Below are 25,476 nucleotides of genomic sequence, written 5' to 3'. Positions count from 1 at the left end.
CTTACGCCAAGCCCCCTCCCTACCCATCTTCAAATCCTTGCTCAAAGCCCACCTCTTCAATGTTGCTTTCGGCACCTAACCTTTATACCTTTCAGGAAATCTAGACTGCCCCTATTTCACTGACTGTACATTTGTCCTTTAGATTGTAAGCTCCTTTGAGCAGGGACTAAATTGTACAGCGCTGCGTAACCCTAGTAGCGCTTTAGAAATGTCAAGTAGTAGTAGTAGTAGCTAGATTTATTTCAGAGTTTTTCCTGATGATGTTTAGGATTTTTGAGTAGTCTTACATGGTTTCCACTGCTTTTGCTCGATTAAAGCACTCCTTTTCATTGTTTCAGTTTCTTATTTTGGAGTGGTTTCTCTTCCTTCGTTTTCTTTTGTGACTATTTGGGGTTCTGCCAGGTACTTGTGACCTGGCTTGGCCACTATTGGAAGCAGGATACTGGACTACATAAGTAATGCCACACTGGGAAAATTTTTCCCAAGTCCATTTAGTAGTGGTTTATGGACTTGTTCTTTACGAAACCGTCTAACCCCTTTTTAAACTCTGCTAAGCTAACCGCCTTCACCACGTTCTCCGGCAACGAATTCCAGAGTTTAATTATGTGTTGGGTGAAGAAACATTTCCTCTGATTTGTTTTAAATTTACTACACTGTAGTTTCATCGCATGCCCCCTAGTCCTAGTATTTTTGGAAAGCATGAACAGACGCTTCACATCCACCTGTTCCACTCCACTCATTATTTTATATACCTCTATCATGTCTCCGCTCAGCCGTCTCTTCTCCAAGCTGAAAAGCCTTAGCCTCCTTAGTCTTTCTTCATAGAGAAGTCGTCCCATCCCCGCTATCATTTTAGTCGCCCTTCGCTGCACCTTTTCCAATTCTACTATATCTTTCTTGAGATGCGGCGACCAGAATTGAACACAATACTCAAGTTGCGGTCGCACCATGGAGTGATATAACGGCATTATTGACATCCTCACACCTGTTTTCCATACCTTTCCTAATAATACCCAACATTCTATTCGCTTTCCTAGCCGCACCAGCACACTGAACAGAAGGTTTCAGTGTATTATCGAAAACGACACCCAGATCCCTTTCTTGGTCCATAACTGCTAACGTGGAACCTTGCATGTCGTAGCTATAATTCAGGTTCTTATTTCCCACAAGCATCACCTTGCACTTGCTCACATTAAACATCATCCACCATTTAGCCGCCCAGTCTCGTAAGGTCCTTCTGTAATTTTTCACAATCCTGTCGCGAGTTAACGACTTTGAATAACTTTGTGTCATCAGCAAATTTAATTACCTCGCTAGTTACTCCCATCTCTAAATCATTTATAAATATATTAAAAAGCAGCGGTCCTAGCACAGACCCCTGAGGAACCCCACTAGCTACCCTTCTCCATTGTGAATACTGCCCATTTAATCCCACTCTCTGTTTCCTATCCTTCAGCCAGTTTTTAATCCACAATAGGACATTTCCTCCTATCCCATGACCCTCCAATGTCCTCTGTAGCCTTTCATGAGGTACCTTGTCAAATGCCTTTTGAAAATCCAGATACACAATATCAACCGGTTCCCCTTTGTCCACATGTTTGTTTACTCCTATAAAGAATTGAAGTAAATTGGTCAGGCCAGATTTCTCCACACAAAAGCCTGCTGACTTGGTCTCAGTAATCCATGTCCTTGGATGTGCTCTGTAATTTTGTTTTTTAATGGACTAGATGGACCATTGGTCTGACCCAGTTTGACTGGCTGGGTGTCCCAAGGACTGGGTTGAGAACTCCTGGGCTAAAGATGCACGTGACTTCCACAAGGAGTTTCTTTGAGGCCAGAGACATTCCCACAGGCATGGTTTGGTCAAAGTGGAACAATATGCTTATATTATGTGGAGTATTCTTCTATACCATTCTGCTGCCTGCAGAAACAGCAAATATAAGGTACCCGAGTTATATACCCTGCAGACAGTTTTCAAAGTGAAATTACTTGAGTTCAAGAACCAATGCAGGCAGTGACGATCCTAGGTCGGCTACCACCCGGGGCGGATCGCCGATGCGCACCCCCCCCCCCCAGCGCAATGCCCCCCCCCCAGGTGCATTCTTAGCTGCTGTGAGCAGCTGCGTGGCTCTCGTCTCCGCTGGCTCCCTGCTTCCTCTGCCCCGGAACAGGAAGTAATCTGTTCCGGAGCAGAGGGAGCAGGGAACCAGCGGAGCCGACAGGCAGCGTGCACCTTGGCGGACTGCCCCGCCCCGCTGAATGCAGGAATATATTAAACACCTGAAAAATCCTAGCAACACATTTCTGAAGCAAGTATTGGTCTCATCTAGAAAACCTCATACCAGCTACATTACCTAAAATCCACAAATTTGGGAACTCTGGCAGACCAGTCCTATCTGGTATTGGCACAATCAGAATCTCACACTCCTGGTACACAAGAGAAAGGATTGGGGAATGCGTGCTGTCCTGTAAGAGACTCTGTCCTGCAGATCCACAATGAATGTGCAAGAAATTAATCTGCAGATATTACAGGCTCAATATTGGGACTGTTCTCTACTTATTGGTAGGTGTTAATTATATTAATGTTTGTGTTAAAATATTTTAATTGTGCTTAATGTTATATTTGATTGCTAGTTATTATTTTTACTTGGGAATGATGCTTTAACACTTATTGAATGATGGGAGCATCAGAGCTGGAAACACCATTCGGGACAGACTCCTACATAAGCCTTTCTAGACCAGTGAGGAACTGGAGACTACAGTCTGGAAGCCAGTGCTGCATGATTAGGGTTTTCTTGCTCTAACAAGCATACACCAACGTTAATCTAATTGGACATTAAACAGTGTTTCACACACACAGGGAACCAGTTCAAAGCATCAAACTGAACCTCCTTACCTGTCTGGGAGTTGATGAGGAAGTTGGGATCTTGCTGCAGAAGACGGTAGGTTAATCTGCTGTTCTGACCAGAGTCCCTGTCCGTGGCTGTCACTCTGCCCACTCCAGTGCCAGGTGGCTGGTTCTCGGTGATGGTAAAGAAATATCTGTCCTCATTCAGTTTAGGTGCATTGTCATTTTCATCAGTGATGGACACTCGAACTGTTGATGTTCCTGTCTTCTTCTGGTCATTCCCACCACTGGATGCCAGTACAGTCAGGATGTAGAGGTCTTTGGTTTCTCTGTCCAGCATGCTCTTTACAAACAGCCATCCACTTTCTGGCACAATGCCAAAGCTAGCAGCATCACCATCTGCACGCAGGTGGTATGTGATGTGAGAGCCTGCGGGGTCCTGAGGGCGCGCACGGACCTGCAAGAAACGCATGTTGACTGCTGTAGCCTCTGTCACCTCCACACGATAGGTTAGTGTGTCAAAGATGGGGCCACTGTCGTTTTCAGCCTGCACATATATCAACAATGTGAAGCTAGAACTGAGCTGGGGAATGCCACCATCCCTTGCCACAATCTTCAACTCATAGCTAGCACTGTTCTCATAGTGCAACATCCCAATTAATCGAACCTTCCCTGAGGAGCGCTCAAGGCTGAACATGCGGTCACCACCTGACACAAGATCAAACTGCACATGCCCATTGGGTCCGCTGTCACTGTCCTTGACATGAAGCGTGTAGACTGTGGTGCCCAGCTCTGTAGCTTCAGGAAGCAGAATGGAGTCTGAGGGTGATGGGAAGGAAGGAGCATTATCATTAATGTCAGACACAGTAATTTTCACCCTGGTGTTGCTGTAAGCAGGGGGAGAACCGCTGTGTGCCTGGATCTCCAGCATGATAGTAGACTGACTCTCATGGTCCAAAGCAAGGCTGGTGTGAATGTGGCCCGTGCTGGAGTCAATAGAGAAATAAGCATTGGGATCCCCTGCAGAGATGGAGTAAAAAACAGCATCGGCGAGCCCTAAAAGAGAGCAAAAGAAAAGATGAATAAACCAGGTAGGAGCAGTAACGAAGAAGACACAATGAACTTGGCAGAGTGGAGTGATCTATTGGTTCCAGCAGAAGGCTGAAACCTGTTGGGCATATTACTTCACCCTCCATTATCTGAACTACTAACTTACAGCGTCTTTTACTAAGGAGCGCTCGCGTTAAAATTGGGCGAACGCTAAAAGTTGGAGATGCCAATGCATTCCTATGGGCATCTCGAACGTTTAGCGCACGCCAAAAACGTGAGCGCGCCTTAGTAAAAGATGCCCCTATGTTTGGAGCCTTCACACTTCTGAGATTACAGAGTGAAAAGGAAGTCAAATAGAGAAACAGTGATATAATCTCTTGGGAATCTCACAGCTTTGCTCCACGCTGGCATTCTCCCTGGTTTCTTTAATAAAATAATTTTTAAAATGACAAATTAATAAGGTTAGTTATCCAGAAAACGTAGTCATGGATGTTATGGCAATTACAGAGTAAAGAATTAAAGCCATATGAACTAGCATCACGCTAAAGTCAGCTTCACGTACTCACACGCAGACTAGGCAGTCATCAACAAGAGGGGGGATCAAAACATTGATGTTTGGGGAGGGAGGGCGAGATATGTGGACTACATTTATGCAGGTTCCAGCTGAACATCCTGCATAAGTTCTGGTGGCCAGCCGCAGTTGCGTGTGGCCCAAATACTCAATGCCAGTGTCTGCACATGGCCCAGTATTGAATATTCAGGGCTACATTAGCCTATGACGGTCAACATTTAAAAAAAAAACACTGACTACTACTAGCTGAATATTGACTGAAAAGTGTTTTTGGGAGGAGAAAGTGCTCTTTCATTTTAACAAAGTTTTACATTGTCAGCTGGTGGTAAATCTAGACTTCCTGCTTTTTGAAAAAATAAATACAGGGTCAACCTCTACTGCGTAAGAAGAAAAGAAGACCATATGAACGCTTGATTATTAGCAAAACAGAGATTCTTTGGGTACCTAACACAAGTGGACAAATACCTGACTTAATACGTTTTGGGAAGTAAGAACGCTCCCTAAAATCACAGGACAGGAATCTTGGGATACTACTAGACTCATCACTCGCTCTGATCTCACAAATTCAAACAACCTTAACAAATTGTCTCTATCACCTGCGGCAGCTATGAAATCTCTCTCCATATATTGATAAGACAAGTCTTAGCACAGTGATTCATGCCATGATAAAATCATAACTAGACTACTGTAAAATGAAGATACTTACCTGTAGCAGGTATTCTTCGAGGGCAGCAAGCCTTATATTCTCACAAGTGGGTGACGCCAACTGCGTCGCCTGGTCTGGGACTTATGACAAGCGTACGTAGACCTTTGTGGAGTGCGAGACATGCTCCACCCTGCATGTGTGAGTGCCTTCTCCCCCGCCATAAGAACGCAGTCACCTTAGTTATATACTACAGCAAAAAGGTAAAAATAAGAAAGGAGACAACTCCAAGGGGAAGTGAGAGGGACTTTGAGAATATAAGGCCTGCTGTCCTTGGAAAATATCTGTTACAGGTAAGTATCTTCGCTTTCTTTGAGGACAAGCAGGCCTGCCTATATTCACAAGTGGGGAATCCCTAGCATCCAGGCTCACCGAAAACAACAAGCATTGGTCAATCAGGCCTTGCGATGGTGAGGACAAAAAACAGAGATCAACCTGAAACCATATTACATACTGAGTGAGTGTGCACCCTGCAACAGAATAAAACAGGCCTAGGGGGGTGGAGCTGGATTCTAGACCCCAGTACCACAGGAGGGGGTTGCAAGATGGGGTATCCGGGGGGAATATGTTAGAGGTAACCACATGCTAAAACTTTGGCTGCAGAGAACAACCAACCTGTAGCTGAGTTACACACTGGCTATTCCTTGAGCTTAAAACAGAGGGAGGAGGATGGGGGTGGGGACATTAATTTGATAAAACGAACCATCTTAGACTTAAGTTAGGCCTGTTACCATGACCACATTATGTATATGACAATGTGTGTATTAGTATTAGAAGATTCATCTGAAATATGTTTATGGTGAAAATAAAGACATTTCTTTAAAAAAAAAAAAGCCAAATCAATCAATCAAGATTGAAGAAATATTGGTAATTAGAGGCGAAGTTCTTCTAGGGTTTTCAAAGTGGTGGGAGTGGATGTGGGCCCTCTTCAGAAAAGTGGGGACAGGGAAGAAGTGGGAAACTACAGGCCAGTAAGCCTCACGTTAGTGGTAGGAAAAATAATGGAGTCGCTGCTGATGGAAAAGATAGTTAACGTTCTACAATCTGAGGCAACAAGGCTTTACCAAAAGAAAATCCTGCCAAATAAATCTGATTGATTTCTTTGACTGGGTGACCAAAGAACTGGATAAAGGACATGCTCTAGATGTAATCTACTTGGATATCAGCAAAGCCTTTCATACGGTTCCTCACAGAAGACACATGAAGAAGCTGAGAAGGATGAACTTAGGACCCAAAATGCTGAACTGGATTGGAAACTGGTTGACAGACAGTTGACTGAGGATGGTGGTGGAGGTAAACGGAATCTGCTCGGAGGAAAGGAAGACGAGCAGTGGAGTGCCACAAATATATGTGTGAGAGACATTGCTGAAAGTTTAGAAGGAAACGTCTTTCATTTTACGGATGTCATGAAGGGAGTAGAAACCATGAGAAGAGATCTCCAAAAATGAGAAGAGTGGTCAAAGGTCTGACAGTTAAAATTTAATGCGAAGAACATATGTGACCCCAATTGTTGTTCCTGGATAGTGATATAGTGATTTAGGAACTGAAATTATAGTTGGGGAGATTTGGAGTTTGGGGGGCATAAAATATGGAAAAGGATAATGGAAACTATTTGGTATTCATTATGTTGTTCCAGTTCTTTCTGATGTATTGGTTGCATATGATATGGTTGTTTTTTTTGTTTTTATATTTGATGAAAATGTACTGGTGGTTTCTAAATAAAATAAATTATTAAAAAAAAAATAATAATGTGAAGAAGTGTAGAGTGATGCACTTGGGGTGCAGAAATCCAAAGGAGATGTATGAGATAGGAGGAGAGAGATTGTTAAGTGCAGCTAAGGACAGGGACCTTGGGGTGATGATGTCTGAGGTGATAAAACAATACACAAGTACATAAGTGTTGCCATACTGGGAAAGACCAAAGGTCCATCAAGCCCAGCATCCTGTTTCCAACAGTGGCCAATCCAGGTCACAAATACCCGGCAAGATCCCAAAAATGTACAGAACATTTTATACTGCTTATCCCAGAAATAGTGGATTTTCCCCAAGTCCATTTAATAACGGTCTATGAACTTTTCCTTTAGGAAGCCGTCCAAACCATTTTTAAACTCCGCTAAGCTAACTGCCTTTAACCACATTCTCAGGCAACGAATTCCAGAGTTTAATTACACATTGAGTGAAGAAAACCTTTCTCCGATTCGTTTTAAATTTACTACATTGTAGCTTCATTGCATGCTCCCTAGTCCTAGTACTTGTGACTAGGCAGTGGCCATGGCCAGAAGGACGCTATAATAATAATAATAATAATAACAAACACGTCTTATATTCTGCATGCTCCCAGTATGAGTTCAACATGGATTACAATCAGAAGCAATTTAGATTGTAAGCTCCTTTGAGCAGGGACTGTCCTTCTATGTTAAATTGTACAGCGCTGCGTAACCCTAGTAGCGCTTTAGAAATGTCAAGTAGTAGTAGCAGTAGTAGATCAATTACCCTGGAAGTTTGCACAAATTCAAAAAATTATCAAATCAGCATAACTATCTTTTCTTATGCAGATTAAAATTTAAGAATAAAACGGTTTTTAGTGCTTTTCTAAAAAGAAGATAATTTGATGGGTAAAGAGTTCCATTTATCTGCTGCCAGGTATGAAAAAGAAGACATACCCCCTCCCCTTTTACAAAGCCTCGCTAGACACAGTTCACTGGGTTGTGTCGGCATTGTAAAAAGGGTGTGGGGATAAATTTTGGATAGTTTCATTCTTTTAGGACTAACCTTAATAGTTTCTGGCAGATTGTTTTAACGCTTGATCTGTAAGATGAATCAAATCCACCTTATAGGGAGTGGCCATTCCATGAACAATTTTACATATTAAACAGCACAACTTGAAAGTAACTCTTGCCTTAATAGTGAGCCAGTGTGATTCAACAAAATAGGCTGACACCCTACCAAATCTACAAAAAGAATAAACCAGGTGACTAGCTGTATTCTGACTTGTTTGTAGTTTCTTCTGGATTAAATTTCAACACCCCAAATATACTAGGATGTACAGAGAGGGGTATAACCAGCAGAAGAAATGGTGCTGTTGATCCTGTAGAAGTCACTGATGAGTCCTCCCTTGGAGTATTATGTTAATTTTGGAGGCCATGCCTTGCTAAGGACATAAAAAGACTTGAAGCATTCAGAGAAAAGTGAAAAACATGACATGGGGGTCTGTGCCAAGAGATGTCTGAAGAGAAACTAGATGAACTGAAGCTATATACCCTGGAGGAAATGAACTGAAAGACAGTGGTGATAAGTTAGTTACTGACATTCAAATATTTGAAGTGTATATGAGAATAGTTACTGACATTCAAATATTTGAAGTGTATATGAGAACTGACATAGCTGACTGGAAATACTGTAGGAAATGTGTAAGAGCACGGACAGAAATCACTGGAAATGCTGTAGAAAACACTATGGGAAGTGTGTAAGAGATGTGAAAAAGGTCTGAGGAAACACTATGGGAAGTGTGTAAGAGATGTGAAACAGGTCTCAGGAAACACTATGGGAAGTGTGCAAGAGGTGTGACATATATTAGGAAACACTATGGGAAGTGTGCAAGAGATGAGAAAAAGGTCTAAGGAAACACTATGGGAAGTGTGTAAGAGATGTGAAAAAGGTCTGAGGAAACTCTATGGGAAGTGTGTAAGAGATGTGAAAAAGGTCTGAGGAAACACTATGGGAAGTGTGCAAGAGATGAGAAAAAGGTCTAAGGAAACACTATGGGAAGTGTGTAAGAGATGTGAAAAAGGTCTGAGGAAACTCTATGGGAAGTGTGTAAGAGATGTGAAAAAGGTCTGAGGAAACTATGGGAAGTGTGTAAGAGATGTGAAAAAGGTCTGAGGAAACTCTATGGGAAGTGTGTAAGAGATGTGAAAAAGGTCTGAGGAAACACTATGGGAAGTGTGCAAGAGGTGTGACATATATTAGGAAACACTATGGGAAATGTGTAAGAGATGTGAAAAAGGTCTGAGGAAACACTATGGGAAGTGTGCAAGAGGTGTGACATATATTAGGAAACACTATGGGAAGTGTGTAAGAGATGTGAAAAAGGTCTGAGGAAACACTATGGGAAGTGTGCAAGAGATGAGAAAAAGGTCTAAGGAAACACTATGGGAAGTGTGTAAGAGATGTGAAAAAGGTCTGAGGAAACTCTATGGGAAGTGTGTAAGAGATGTGAAAAAGGTCTGAGGAAACACTATGGGAAGTGTGTAAGATATGAGAAAAAGGTCTGAGGAAACACTATGGGAAGTGTGTAAGAGATGTGAAACAGGTCTCAGGAAACACTATGGGAAGTGTGCAAGAGGTGACATATATTAGGAAACACTGGGAAGTGTGTAAGAGATGTGAAAAAGGTCTGAGGAAACACTATGAGAAGTGTGCAAGAGGTGTGACATATATTAGGAAACACTATGGGAAGTGTGTAAGAGATGTGAAAAAGGTCTGAGGAAACACTATGGGAAGTGTGCAAGAGATGAGAAAAAGGTCTAAGGAAACACTATGGGAAGTGTGTAAGAGATGTGAAAAAGGTCTGAGGAAACTCTATGGGAAGTGTGTAAGAGATGTGAAAAAGGTCTGAGGAAACACTATGGGAAGTGTGTAAGATATGTGACAGATCTCAGGAAACACTATGGGAAGTGTGTAAGAACAATGACAGAGGTCACAGGAAACACACTGGATAAGTTTTTTTTAGATTTCTGGCTTTTCATTTGTAACTGTCAGTGTCTTGATTTTCTATTTCAGGCTCTTTCCTTCAATCTGTAACATTTGCACTGAAATGGAATAAAATCGCCCTTTCCTCTCTGTCTGCTGTTATTTATATATCCATTTCTCTTCTTATGGAAAGAATGTTTTTCTGCACTGAAGCCAAACAGACTTGCTCAATTTTCCATGGAGTACATATGAATTAATTTTAATCCTGGCAACCTTTAAATAATTTTCTTGTGTTGCAGTGTGGATCTCACCACTGCTGTTGGAGGCCTTGTCTGTTGTGTGGGTGAACTTTTAAAGATCTGACAGGTATTTGTGAACTAAACTAGCCACTGTCAGAAACAGGATGCTGAGCTCAATGGATCTTGGTCTGACTCAGCATGATTTCTCTTATATTTTCATGCTTTTGTAATCTGTTCAGAGCTGTGAGTGTGAATCCTGACCTTCCTGCTCTGGGATGTATGAATCCTGCTGGTCAGTCAGAGTACTGGCCCTTGTACTTTGTGGGTCTTGCTGTAGTCAGAGGGTGTGAGTGTGAACTCTGACATTAGTGTCCTGGGGTACAATCAAGCCACTATACTCTGGGGTTGGAAAGGTGAATCTTGGCACTATTATACTGCCCAGAAGATGGAAGTGTCAATATTTTTATGAGAAAAAAAATATACGACAGATAGGAATTTCAAGGACAATCCAGCTGGTAGAGAGCAAAGGAAGGCCTGTTCCTTTCTGCCATCTCTGGTGCTGATGAGAGGAGATCGAGAGTCCTGGCACTTTTGCTCAGACCCTGCAATGCTGAAGGGAGCGAGCTGGGTGTCCTGGTGATGGTCTGTGAACCCTGCTGTGTGGAGGGAGGAAGCTTTTGAATCCTGATGCATGGATTCTACTGTGTTGATATAAAGAAACAGAATTTTACCTGGTGGGTTTCGTGCATGGACTGTGCCCACACTGGTCCCTCTTTGGACATCCTCGGGCACAGTGAAGAAGTACTGGGTTTGCTCAAAGATGGGGGGTGACACAGAACCTGGCACAATGCTGATGTTCACCCTGGCATGGACTTGGGCAGATAAACCTCCTCCATCGTGTGCAGATATAAGCAGCTGAATCAGCGAGTTAGCTTTTCCATTCAAGGCCCAAGATAAAGAAATCACTCCTAGAATATGAGCAGAAATAGAAGAAAACCAGGTCAGTGTGAGGAACCACCGTCCACAGCTCAGCATCTGCAGGACATGCAGAGTGTCAGCACTAATATCCTCGTCCTGCTGACCTACGTGGCTAGTTCTGGTGCTTTGGCACGAAGTTCAGCTCAGATACTCTGAGCTATTTGTAGAAACCAGAACTGCAGCAAACTGGAATTACATTCTTGCTCATTAAATGTTCAAGACAACGCCAAGGGGTCCTTTCACTACAGTGCAGTACAGTTTTACACTTACCATGCATTAGCTGCAAAAACCAGTGCAGGTTAAGTGCAAAGTCTATGTGGTGAACACAGGGGACATGGCCACCGTCTGCCCTGCATTTTCCGCACACGCACTGCATTACCAGAGAGTGCAGGAGCACCAATGCTATTTGTCACTACAGGTAATGCAATGCCAGCCTACATCCAATAAATAAATAATCAGATCGACTGCAGCATGCACCCCCATCCAAAGCCCCTCCACATCTGATCCCCCTCCCAACACCTGTAACAGATCCCCCTCTCTAATTCCCTCAACTCCCTGGATCTGATTACCCTGATGAGCCCATCCCCGAAATCCATGCCCCTCTCAAGCTCCCCAGGTAAATGTCCTCCACCCCCAGCCCCTTATGGCCCCCTACCACCCCTCAGATTTACCCAGAGATGAGCCCTGGTAATTTATTTATGTATTTGTACACTTGATATATGGCAGAATTGATTCAAAACATGCGACACTGCGGTTCACAATAAAAACATTTTTAATTTATAACGATTTTTATTGATCATTCCACAGATTAACAAAATCAACAGATTAAGCATGGTACAAAGCTTGTAACATATGCATTTGAAACCTTAAACTGTAAGATCTATCATCAGCTTTTCAGCATTTTCCCCTTATTGTTTAACCCAATCCCCCACCTCCCTTCCACATCTGTTGGTTTCAATTTCGCCCGTCATGCAGTAGTATCAGCAAGACTTATCAACTTCTTGTACGATAGAGGGGTTCAATGTCCTTCCAGATCACATAGGATATTCCCCTCTTTATATGTCTAGTGGTATTGTTTATCTGCAAAGATATAATTGTCTTCTTTGTTATCTCACCTCTTCTCCCCTTCTACCTTGCCCATAAAAACATTTTTAACAGTACTGACACCATGGTGAACGGGGGAAGGGATGACACAGAGGGGGAAAGGAGGGGAGTGGAAAGAAGAGGAAGGGAAATAAAGGAGGAAAAACCGACATAAGTAAGGGCAGAGAGAACAGGTCAAGAACTAATCAAAGGAATCAGAAAACAATCAAGACTTGAGAAGCGACTTAAAGGCTTCAGTGGGCGCAGGAGCCCTGAGAGCAGAAGGAAGAGAGTTTAGGGCCTAAATAGCTAAACGCAGTGTCACGAGAAAGGGTAAGATGGGAGTGTAGAAGGAGACTGGACACAAGTACTCCAGTGGGCTAGTACAGGAACTGCCCTTCTCTGTTCTTGCCCATCCAGCTCCAGGAAGCAAAATGACCACCAGTGGTAGCCTCGCAATACTACCGCTAAGGAACATCCTTCGATATAAAGAGTCTCTGAGCTGCTACTCCATTTTTCTAGCATGCATCAACACAGATTTAAGGAGGATTTCTGTTTTAAGAAAGTGTAACTCATTTAACCTATCGTCTGAAGTAAGTGTAACGTGTGAATCTGAAAAAAGCTATTGCCTTGGCTGGGTTTTTTTTCATTCCAAGTTGGTGTTGACCTATTTGAACCACTTAAGCTGATTATTAACTCTTCCCTTCAAAGTAGGGTATTTCCAGAACAGTTGAAGGAATTGTTGGTCCATCCTATATTTGAGAGGCAGAATTTGGATATCGGTAACGATGGATCATATCGACCAATGTTTATGTAACCCAGGTCTCACCTGTGTGCTAGCTCCAGCCCCAGGCCACACAAAACAAACTTTACAGTCTCCGTTCATTCTCAGGCCCCACACCTCACTTCCAGTCCAATTATAGTTGAGATGGGGTGGGTCAGGGTCCGAATGAGATGATCCACTTCGGGACTAGTTACACCCCACTCTGATGCCAGAAGAGCCGGTATTTCTAAGCTTAGCTCTCCTGAAGCCAGGCATACATACTCCAACATTGTACCAGACATGAGTATACCCGTCTCCAGACCTTTGGACACTGTCCACATCAAACTACCCTTCAAGGGCTGCAGGAACTCTTCAGTCGTGGTGTCGCTTCCACAGGCACTGGGGCAGCTCTCACCCACATTATGATGGCTTCCTCCTGAGGTAGGACCACTTCTGATGGCGAAAGTCGCCAATGCCATCTTCGACCCCAGATAATGTCTAGCTGGGGTTCAGGACTACTCTCCAACTTAGAAGATGAGGATAAAGGGAGGCTGCTACTAGTCTCTTCCTCTCCCTCACTTCCCCAAGTCTTTTTACGTGGCTCTGCGGGTTCACGGTCTCCTGCCTTTCCCAAAATGGGAGCCAGATCTTCTATCCAGTTCCAAACTGGGACACCCTTTGCAGGGTCCACCTACACTGATGCCGTCATCCCCTCATTGGGGTCTCTCCCTGAGGAACTCTCTGACCCAGCTCGACTCGCTGGCCAACTTCGAATCACGAGCCCACATTTCGCTCCGGTCTGGGGGCTGGACCCACTCTTTCCCTGCAAGTCTGATGCTGAGCTCCCCGAGGTCCCACTTACATCTTTTTCGTAGAGCCCCTTTCTGCAAGCAGAGCAACATAAAGTTACAGGCGCTGGCTCACATTTGTAGGAGCAGTCAGGGCACACAACTCGCCCTACTGGCGAGCCTCCCTCCACTCGCTCATCTCTGCTCCATTCTCCAAACTCCCATGCAGCCAGGCTACTCCTCCTCTCCTTTTATAGAGCAAGCATACATGTTCTCTACACGAGCCTACCCTCAACTCTCTAGGGTGTACAAGCAATGTCACACACACCACTGTCCAATGGCAGTTCACACGTGAGTCTCTGCAATGTACTGTTAAGGGAGTGCTCTATCCTACCGTCCACCGCCCTGATGATTCAGCAAAATGTTTCCTGCCTTTTACCCAGGTACTCATAGTTTTGGTGCACTGTCTCAGGTTTGTTTGTGCGGTTTCTATCAGGCGGGAGATATAAATATTTACCAAGCTGGCAGTAACAGTCTCTTTTCCCAGTTTAGCAGCGCTCAAAATTCCAAGGGGAACAAATTTGTAATCCACACAGCAAGGAATTTATAGTCCAATCAGAATTTTTGTAATCCACTGGCAAACTTTCAATTGGCTGTCTAAAATAGAGCAGTCAAATTTGTAATCCTTCAGTGAAAATGTTGCTTTCTTCAGTCTCTCAAAGGCCCCACGTTGGGCACCATTTTTATGTAATCCGAGTCTCACCCGTGTGCTCTCTCTGCCCCCAGGCCACACAAAACAAATTTCACAGTCTCTGCTCACTCTCAGGCCACTCTTGCCTGTTAATATATGGCATGGCTTTAGATCTGTCACTGGAATAGTAATGGACAAAGCCACACGGCCCAAAACACCTGAAAAAGTACTGACTTGGCCAAAATAACAAGCAAATGAATTAATATCTGAGAATCTGCAGAAAGCAGGTCAGAACAATGGGTCTTGACACTAACTGACACAACTTTGTAATAGAAGATAGCACCTGTAATGAAAGCAAGATGGATAAAATGTAGAAAAAGTGTGGATTTTAAAATGGAGCTTATTTTAGGTATCAAATGATACAGAGATCATAAGATGATATGAAAGATATTGTAAAAGGCTGAGGTGAAACTGGTATCTCAATAGAAACCGCAGCTTGCTCCAGAAGAACATGTTGACATAACTGCAATATGTGCCAATGTGTTGAAATAGAAAATGTGGGTGCAGATGCACAGATGTCCGGATGCGAGAAAAGGTGATCTCAGAAATAGAGAAATCTTTAACCGCACCATAGACTTCTATTGACAGTATTGGGTATATAAGGAGGGAAAATCTGCCTTAGTTTCGGAATCCTCTCCAACGCCTTCTCGGACGGCAAAGCGCTGTGCAACTGAACTCAGAATCTGCCTGATGCCTGTATGAAACTGAGAACTGTATTTGAGCAGAACTGTTCATCTGTAATTTGTATCAACTTGAAGACTTGTCCTTGGGTAAGAAATAAAATGTACTTTTCTTCTAAACCTAAGTTTGTCCTAGTTTCTATCTCTTCATCACTTTTCATATATTCTACAAACTGATCTACACAGACACACTTGATATTCTTTCTGTATATAAAAGATTGGTTAATCCTAATAGAATACATGTGGGAACATAAATGGCCCAGAATACACTTAGATCCAGAAAGACAGAAAGCAGTAGCTATGGGAATTAGTTTCCAATTACAGCTCCTAATGGCAGCGCAGAACAGACCCCCTTGGGATTGGGTGACAATGGAGGTAAGAGAAACCATACAGAACCTGTTATATGAACTGAATACCTTTACTCCTCCATGTAGAAGAGTCAGAAGAGGTCTAGAGAAGGGCCATTTTAACAGTGGTGACGGCCCGAACGCTGACCGTTCCCGTTGTCCTTCTTGCTTCCATTTGACCGCAAGAGGGGATTAATACTCTGTGCGCTCAAATGTTCTAGGTTTCCTTTTTCTCTCAGACCTCCTTCCCCACTTTCACTGCTGCCCCGCTTTTCCTTCAGTCCCTTCTCTGTTTTTCCTTCAGTTTTTCCCTCCTGTTCTCTTTTCTTATTCTGCCTTTCACGGACATCGCCCACTTGAGGGGTAATGGGCACATTTGTTCTGTCCGTCTCTTTTTCCTACCCCAGCTTGAATACTTTTCTATCTTCCTGTCTTCTTACTTTATTGACAGAACGTCCTACTGCCCTGCGCTACACTAACACACCTGTTTTTTTGCTTTGCCCTTTTGTCTTTCTGTCCATCTGATAAGTATCCTTATCTTTCTTCACTTATATACTATCCCTTTTTGAGTGCGTGCTGTATGTACGAATCTATATGTCATCTCGATTCCAAGTTTTGGGCGACCATACTTGGCAGATGGTGCGTGGTTTTCCTCTATTCACCACGATTGTCATTAGCGGTCTGATGCTGGCTGATCTGTGCCTAACGCCTTGACATTTCGTGTTGTTAAGTTTTTGCCCTCTCTTTCTGTTTCTAGTCTATGTTGTTCCTTTTTGCCGGTATTCCTGTGGAATCTACTTTCCCCATACCTTATATGTATCCCCATTATTCATTCTGTTCTCTCTGTCTTCTACATTAAACTGTCATTCTAGCAGCCCGCTTCCCCCCCCTTCTTCCTGTTTTTTCTCGTCTCTTTTACTTAGCGCGGCATTATAACCTCTGCTTCCTGTATCTCCTTATGCCTGTGGGAAACTGTAGTGGGGGTACTTAGGTGACGGATGTATGCTTTAACTTCTGTTACAGTATATGCCCGTCGCGTTCCCTGTAAGCGTTTGTGTTCTTTTCCCTTTTGCAACTGACTATATATCTCTGCACTGCATCTTATCTGGCTTGACTTATTCACTTTGAAGCATAGTTCCTGTTCTTTCTTACTCACACTACGTGCTCATTTTCATTGCTGTTCTGTTCTGTGCCCCCACCCCCGTGCATATACATTCTCTGTATCTTTTTCCCTATTATCCTCCCTGTCTGTCTGTTCTTCTGCCTATATCCTGTTATGCCCTGACACCACCTTTCGTCTGGATTAAATCTTTTACTTTCTTCTATATGCCTTTCATTAACGGTGTGGCCCGTACGGTGCCAATCGGCTTTACCTCACACTGTACATAAACCTTTTTCTTCTTGGGCAGGATAGAGAAATATCATTCTTCACTGTTGATTTCCTACAAAGCTTTACATTTTCCTTTCCAGCCCCATGTGGCGTAGCTTCTAACTTTTCCTTTCCCGGAGCATTGCTTATAACATTGCTAGTATCTGTCATATTTGATATACCGCTGTTTCCTATTTAACTAATCCTCTGCTTGCCTGTCACAGAAATAGCATTTCCCGCTTTCCTTAACATTTCACTGGTATTAAAATATCTACATTACTTTTCATGCCTCATGCTGCCAATTCTTCTTGTATGTGTTGTTTTAGACCTGTAAGAATGTACGGAAGTATATTTGCTTTCACTTTTAAGATAACGGCACTGTATCGTTGTATAACTTAAAGATAAAGCCCCTTGAAGCATGATTTAATCCTCGAGCCACGTTTTTCTTTATCTTTGCGCTGCAACTGACAGCTTGATAGATCTTATTGGTCTACACAGCGTGGTTACAAAATTTTGCTAGTGCACTTTCCCTTTAACAACAAAACTTGGTGTTCTTTGCAGGGGAACCACACCTGGGTCCCTTTGATTTATTTTTGGAATAATCAGCAGCTGAGGGGGTAGCTGATGGCATGTATACTTAATAAATTGTATGATTGACACGCTTTTATTTCTTGTTGATCGCTTATTTGGTTGTACTTTTGGAAGGCCGTGGTATATTAAACTACCTAATTTGTTTTGTTGTTAAGAGGCATGTGTTTTTCTTCTATGAAGGAAAGGGTGTATAGCGTTGCTTCCAAAAGCAGGCATTCATTTAAGTTGGTAAGACCTAGTTTCCTGTTTTAGCTATATTTCTTAACATGCATTGTGTTTTTTCTTTTTTGTTTTAAGATACAGATTTTTTTTTTTTTTTTTTTTCTCCTGTAACAATCTCCGTGGTCTAATCTTCTTTACTCTTACTCCAGTGATGGCAGTGCTGGTCCGCTGCCCGTCCATAATCTTTACATGTTTATAACACTAATCTTGTCAGCTATAAACGAAAACACTAAGCTGCGTGTTTAATGTGCCACTATGTTGAGTTTTTCTTTGGTTTTTTCTGCTATGTTCGGCTCGGATGAGTGATTTCATACGGCCTTCCCTAGCTTCCTTCCTGTCAGCTGTTCCGCTCTACTGCTTTAGAGTTTTTCTTTCATAGTTTGTAGTGTATAGCGAACGTACCTGATCCGAAGAGCTTACATATGCTTACCTAGCCTTAAAATATTTCTTCCCTTTGTCTAACATATCTACGTATTGTTCACTATTTCTGTATGGAACCTTGTCCTTAAATCAATTATTTATAAGTCTTATCTTTCTGTTATTTCCTCCTTTTTTTCCTTTTTAATTTAAAAGTGCATAGCTGCTCGAGTTCTTCCCTTCCCTGTATGTGCCGAGCTGTTTAGAGGTTGACCACTTCCTTCCTCTTCTCTGCATTTTCTCCCTCTCGTATCTGCTAATCTCTAACTTTGGAATCTATCATTAAATCCTTCTTTAATAATGTCTTGTTCTGTACTTTGTATATGCCTCTGTTGGCTAGGTTCTATGCTTTAGCCGTTACTCTGTTATATTTGCACCTCCCTCTTATATACCGGCTATCTGTCAGTAAGGTTACGTTCTCGTCTCTGTCTGTTATTTCTCTGCCATACCATTTTTTCAGTTATTTCTCTGACTATAAATATTCCCTGTGACAGGTCTGTTGCCAGTTTTAAGTATTGTCAGCTCGTTTCTCTATCTTGCAAGTACATTTTATGCCTTTAGTGCTTGGTGTCCGTTTATGCACCGTAAATGTGATCTTGTGCCTTTACTTTTGACAGACTGCCACCATCTTCCGTGTTGATAATACTTTTGCTTTTCTCACACACCCTCCCATTATGGGCGTCACTCCATCCTTTAGGCACACCCCTGATACGTCTCTCTATATTCTGTCTTTCACTGTGTTTTTTTTATTTTAACATTTCTATTGTGAAATGTATTTATTGGATAACCAGTTGGATATTACTATAAGCAATTTATTGTTAGCATTCAAATGTAAGGCCCTTCAAAGACTATTATTATGATATTTAGATTTGATACTTTGCAATGTTATATTTTAATTGTAATTGTGTGAGTCCGTTTTTGGATTAGGACAAACATATGCTGCATTTGTTTAGCTGTGAGGGGATAATTGACGTGACAACCCGTTATGTAGTTTCATGATAACATGACTTAGAAGCAATTTCAGTATCCTTAGCCTTCTTACTATGTTATTTTTGACTCCGGAATTTAGCTTACGGCATTGTTTCTAAACGGCATGATTAATATCCACTTGTTTCCTGTTGAACTGCCTGCCCGTTACTTTTCAGGATGCAAGTTAGATTGTGGACTACTGATTAGTTCTACTGTGAAAAGTGTGGGTTTTTGTTTTTTTATTTTAATTTTAGCTAAGGCTGCGAGACTGTGTTTGCGGTCTATAAATACATGGTGTACGGCTTTGTTCTCAGTCCAATCATATATTCAGTTTTCTGCAAGTTTAACCCTGTTTTATGGTACATTTTCTCAGTACACGCAATAATAATCCTATGTAATGGCACATATTCTTTAAAATCACTTATCTGTTGATAATTCAGTTGCCGGCTCTCTAGCTTCTTTGTATGTACCCTCTCCCACGAACAGCAGTGTTTGAATGCTTTCGGTTTCATTTTTGCGATCGCAGCGTTGCATCACTGCTTATCTAGAATGAGTTTTGTCTTTACAGTGTAATATTATGCAAGCTCCAGTATAATGATTGATAGTCTGTTGTCCTACGGGTTTTTATTTTGGTTTAATTACTTGAAAATCCAATTTTGTTGTACAGTTTTTTTGCTTCCCTGATATGAAGTTTGTTGTTCATTCGTCTGCTCAGCTTGTCCATCAAAATCATTCTTTTCTCCCTCTGCAAGTCCCTCCTACTTCCCTATTTTATGTGTGTCATTTTTGTTTTTTTACTTTAATGCATGTTTAGGCAGCACAACAGTGTGATTTATTTTATTTTGTATACTATTGTCCTGGTTTTGCGGCCCTCTTCACTGTCGCCTGCCATACCTTTGAGTTTCTCTTTAAGAATTATTTAATAAGCACATCTATTGTCTTGTGACTCTTTTCTGGTACCATCCCCCAAGAGCTTACATGTGTTTAGTGTTAATTTTTCTTTCAATTTTCTTTTAACTAGATTTATGTTATTTTTACTATTTTTGCAGTTTGTTTCAGGGGTTCTTCCCTTCTATTCTACTCTTTATTTCTCCCTTTCTTAAATACCTGTGTCACGTTATAATTTTTGGCTTTTGATACCGATGTCTGGGACTTACATCCATTTTAGGCCACAAACCTTTCAATGGATGACGGTATCACAAATATTAGATTTAAAGCAGACTTCCATTCCATTTTCGGAGTGGCCTGCGGATTCGGCCTCATTGCCCATATATGAGTTACCTAGTCCAGATGACCGTGGGAGTAATATAGAGACGTCTGACGCTTTTCATTGCGAGTTTGGACTAGTTGACGAGGGCTTTTCCATATTTTTGGACGATTAGGTAATGTGGATGCTGCCTAACCATAAATTCTTTTTAGGACGGTTGGGTTATGTGAGATGCTGTATGTGAGATGCTGCCTAGCTATAAAATTTTTTGTAAGCTTGTTGATTGAGTGGATGCCGCCAAAGTTTAAATGGCCCATTGGGGTGGTTAGTCGCGTGAGATCCCCTGATCAGCGGAAACCCATTGGACCGCTGCTCTTCGACTCATGAGACCTTATTCGCTGGTTTTTTTGAGTTCATTTTGGGAGTGTCTGCAATGTCCCTTTTTGGGGCTCTATCATGGGCTGGAGCTCATGGCCAAGTTACCTGGATAGCTCTTGGCAGGCAGGGAAACGGGGTTTCTTTATGTCTTTAGAAGCACACTCTGAGGAGTAGTTTTTATTAATTTGGAATAGAGTAGTATAAATATATAATAGCTGACACTATTCTCTTAAACACTCTGTTTATCTTTGTGATTTTCAATTGTCTGTTCATTTAACTTGCGGCAAAAGCATTGGGCTTTCCGCCAATTAGTAATCTCTATTCTAGGTTCCGCCACCGGGACGCTCTTGAAGACGCGTGAGTATAACGGTTTTTTTATATACGCATGATGCATGTTTTCCTTTGAATGTTCGTTCTTGGCATGTTTTTTTTATATATACATATATATTCATTGACACACTTGTTATAAATCTTTGAACTAGGGTCCGACTTAAGATTTTATTTGCCATTTTACACTGCACATCTCCACCTATGTGGATTATATTCCCTCTGTTTCAGATTCCAATATGTCAGTTTGGGCCAATATGTCATCCTCCTCATCCCCTAGCCCTCTGGAAAGAGTCCTTAATTTCTTCCCTGCTGATAGAAAAGAACTTACCCGTTTATGTGAAACCTGGCATACCACCTGGTCCGCAAAGGATCAAGGACTGGAATGGCCATCAAAGGGATCATTTGATCAGGGCAAACTTCAAGCCTTGGTCTGCTACAATGAGTCCAACAAAACGGGAAAATCTAGGGATAAACATTTAGCTGCTATTAATAAGTTCATACTTATTGCACGAAACCAGCACGATAGGAGTTTAGCCAAATCCGATACCGACCAAGCCCCCTACCTAGATCCGATGATACCTACCGCCCCACCGCCTTATGATGCTGCAACCGCTGCAGGTACTACCAAGCTACTACCATGTGCAGTGGGATATACCCCAATACCCCCAGGATATTGTGATAAACCAGTCACTAATCCTCTGTTACAGAATTCCCAAGGATCACAGACAGTGACACCCCCACTGCCCGCAGTATCCCCCGCTCCTATGATATTTGACCCACCCACTACCGTGCACATCGCCGGTGTTGTTGATCTCTCCCTTCCCTCATCACAACAAAATTCAATCCCAATATCTCATGGGTCTGCACAAACTCAGACGCCATTAACCCCTTCGGCAATCCCAGTGGCCACGACCACCGCCCAATTGCCTACTATAACCACTGCTCCAACGATGCAAGCAACTACTCCACAACCACCTCATGTCTATCGTACTTGCTATGGTCATGAGATAGAGATACCCCCTCCCATTATTGAGCAATATCCTTGTGTCCCGAACCCCTCAGTTCCGGTCCCCATTCAACACCCAACTATCAATCAGATTGATGCACCTGCCCAGACCTCCACCTGTCCTGTACCAGGATCAGGCTTAACCTCGCACATGACCACCCAAACTGGTCCTCTGCCTCCGCCCTCATTACCATGCCCTACTCTGTCTCAGTTGCGACAGATGGGTTTTGTTCCATGCAGTCCTGCCACACAGGCACGTGCTATTTGTCAGGAATTATACGATCAGGGGTATGTAAAATTGCCCCCTGGTTCGGATAATCCATCCATACCCATTCTTGCACCTGAATGTTCTACTCCTCCTAGATGGGACATATTGGGTGCACGCCCAAAGGTTGGAACTTCCCAATTAGCAGAGGAATTAGCTCTCCTTCACCGTCCTCTGATACCGCCAGCCAAACCAGCTAATGAGGAGCGACTAAAGTTAAGACTGTCCCCATTAGATGAAGCATGGGAAGTTTTCAAACAACGACTTCCAACAAAATCAGACATAGAGGATATTCGAAACGAGCCTCCTCCCCTGCTCGATTTCTCCTCTTTCCCAGATAGTGAAGCGATCCCTTCACTTGCAGACGATTCACCTCGTCTCCCGTTACCTAAAACCCCAGTCCCCTCGGAAGAACCATATGGTCACACATTGGCTAGTATGAGAGATGGCCTTGCCTTTGTTTCAGAAGGACTTCGTTCCTTGCGCAAGTCCCTGCCCACACAAGCGCGCCCTGATATCCCCGACACTGTAGCATCTGTTGCCCTGAGATCTGATATTCCTCAACAACATGATGTTATTTCTCATCATACCAGACAGCGCCACCCTCGAAGTTATCTTACCAATGAGGGAGCTAGTCGCTGCCTTGCAGTCATCGATAATTCCCGTCACCCTACAGGTTTGAATATCAGTACAGAACCTATCTTGTCTAGCCCGCCTATCACACCTGCCCAATATGTTGCCTTACAGGAGAACTCATGGCATTATGTCCAGCCATGGATTGATAATCTTGCAGGATGGTCTGAGGCGCTTCAACCCCAGTCCGCCCTCTTCCCACGTGAAGGATCCTTGCGGCCTGACAAGCTCTCACTAGTGAGAGATCTTATTTATGACCACCCTGACCCCCATTGGGATCAGGCAACCACCCTCTATCTAATCCAAGGTCTCCAAGTTTGGAAAAAGTACGAGAATCAATTTCCCCCAACCGCCACGATTGATCTTCTTAAATCCTCACTGCTTAAACCCTTTGAGAAAGTAAAACTCCTTCCCCTGCTCAATAAAATGTCAGGTGGTGTACCTCATACGGAGTACACTCCACTTTCAGCGGTTGAGTTAAATAGTCTCATACTACAGCTCCCAGATATTGCACAAGGAGGCAACCGATGGTTAAAGAAATTACAGGACATTACATTAGGGACCACCCTGTCAGTTGGAGACATGAAAGCGCTGTTGGGCAGAACCCCACACGCCAGTGTCACTGACATTTTCACTCAATCAGGCTATGCTAAATTTGTAACAGACACCGAGTATGACGGTAACCCTTTGACAGAGATTCAGACCAAAGTATTCCAGGAAATCCGGACCATATATCCGGCTCAAAAAGATTTTTCAGTTATCACTTCCCAAAGATGGGAAATGGATTCAGAGCCTATTGAGGCTTATTTACTCAGGCTCCAAGACCTCTATAAAGAAGAGACAGAGGAAAAATTTGACTCTGATAATGCTCTTCCGGTGTTTTACCATTTACTTAAGGGAACTCTACCTTCACAGATCAAAACCAAACTAGAAGACACAGTTGGTCTCCAACTGGAGAAATGGCCCAAAATTCGTGAACACATCCTTCATCATTGCAGAAAGCTTATTAAAAGCAAGCAAGATGAAGCTCAACATCGCAAGACAGTACACACAAACCTGGAAGTGCTACAGACTGAAGATCTCAAAGAGAAAAGAGCCTCCAAGAGCTCTGACACAGATCCCAATACCTCCGAGACCTCTCCCCCTGTTATTGTTATGTATGCTGACCAACGCTATGACAATAACACCCGCAATCAGGGCCCACGGTCCTACCGTCCAGACCGTAGAACTGATTACCCTGAAGAACGCGGTCGCCGTCCCCAACCTCAAAGAGGCCCCCTAAGGGGCCCGACTGATTCCAACAGACACCCCAGAGACTACCGTTCCCGACCTAGTCCAGATCGTTTTCCCGATGTCATGTGCTACCGTTGTCAGCAATACGGTCATTATGCACGCGATTGTTCAAAACCACCACACTATATACCCAGAAATCAGCTCCGCCAAAATCCCCCAGAGCGGCAATCTTTCCCTCTCTGGAATCCAGATCAACGCCGCCCACAGTGACTAGGCGTAGTCCGCACTGCTGCGGGGTTGGATGATCCTATGATCACCCTGCTCATTTGTGATGTCCCCGTCCCCTTCTTAATTGACACAGGCGCCTCTCGCTCTGTGCTGGCCCATGTCCCGCACAAATTGCAGAAACTTCTTAAAGTTTCCCCTAACAATATTACCACCACAGGATTTGATGGTATCCCTACGGACACACCCCTGCTAGAACCCCTGCCAATTACTTATGCGGATCAACAACTCTCTGCTCCCTTTTTGTATGCTCCGTTGTGCCCTGTCAATTTACTTGGAAGAGATCTATTGACATTGTTTCATTTTGAAATTCATTTTGATCTTTCCCCTAGTAAAACTACTTCACTTTTGATGGCTGTCACCTCTATGGTAGAAAAACAAATAGAGGTAGCATTGAATGCCCTCCCGGGTTTCCTTTGGGCTACCCCTGAGGAACCCTATGGAGAAGTTGCAGGCCCTCCCCATCGTATTCAACTGTTACCTGGTTGTAAAGGTCCTAAAATAGCCCAATACCCATTGAAACCAGAAGTCATTGCTGGAGCCCAGGAACAAATTGATTCCTTATTACAGCAAGGTATCATTGAGAAATGTAATTCACCATACAATACTCCTTTATTCCCGGTTCCTAAGAAGGAACCTGGTGCCTTCCGTATAGTACAGGACTTACGCGCGCTAAATGACCTCACGTACGCGGTATTCCCGAATGTAGAAAATCCAACTACACTCCTTAATAGTATCTCCTTGCAGACATATCATTCCACCATTGACCTGTCCAATGCCTTCTTTTCTATTACCCTTGACCCTGTTAGCCGCCCGCTAACGGCTTTCCAATTCAACAATACAACCTACCAGTGGACCCGTCTTCCCCAGGGATTTACTGACAGCCCTACCGTCTTTTCCCAAACTTTAGCAGCACATATACAGGAATTCAAACAGTACAGATATAACCTCCCACCACAAACCTCTATTGTTCAATATGTGGACGACATGCTCATCACCTGCCCTGACTTTGACACATGTGTTCAGGTCACCTGTGACTTTCTGGACTTTCTCTCTACGAAAGGCTACAAAGTTAACA

At 43.1% G+C, this 25,476-nt stretch overlaps 1 protein-coding gene across 1 annotated transcript in view; it reads right to left on the bottom strand.

Annotated features, from left to right (window-relative positions):
* Window positions 1-25,476, bottom strand: part of DCHS1 (dachsous cadherin-related 1) — a 280,595-nt gene that overhangs the window by 87,107 nt on the left and 168,012 nt on the right. Inside the window, exons 5-6 of the mRNA XM_030199763.1 lie at window positions 10,835-11,071; window positions 2,897-3,904 (exon numbers count right to left, since the gene is read on the bottom strand). Of these exons, the coding sequence (XP_030055623.1) occupies window positions 2,897-3,904; window positions 10,835-11,071 (1,245 nt within the window). The remainder of the gene's footprint in view (window positions 1-2,896; window positions 3,905-10,834; window positions 11,072-25,476) is intronic.

This window comes from Microcaecilia unicolor, chromosome 4 (genome assembly GCF_901765095.1).
Source record: "Microcaecilia unicolor chromosome 4, aMicUni1.1, whole genome shotgun sequence".
Taxonomy (NCBI): Eukaryota; Metazoa; Chordata; class Amphibia; order Gymnophiona; family Siphonopidae; genus Microcaecilia; species Microcaecilia unicolor.
The sequence above is the reverse complement of the archived record's forward strand: the minus strand, read 5'-3'. Positions and strand labels throughout refer to the sequence as shown.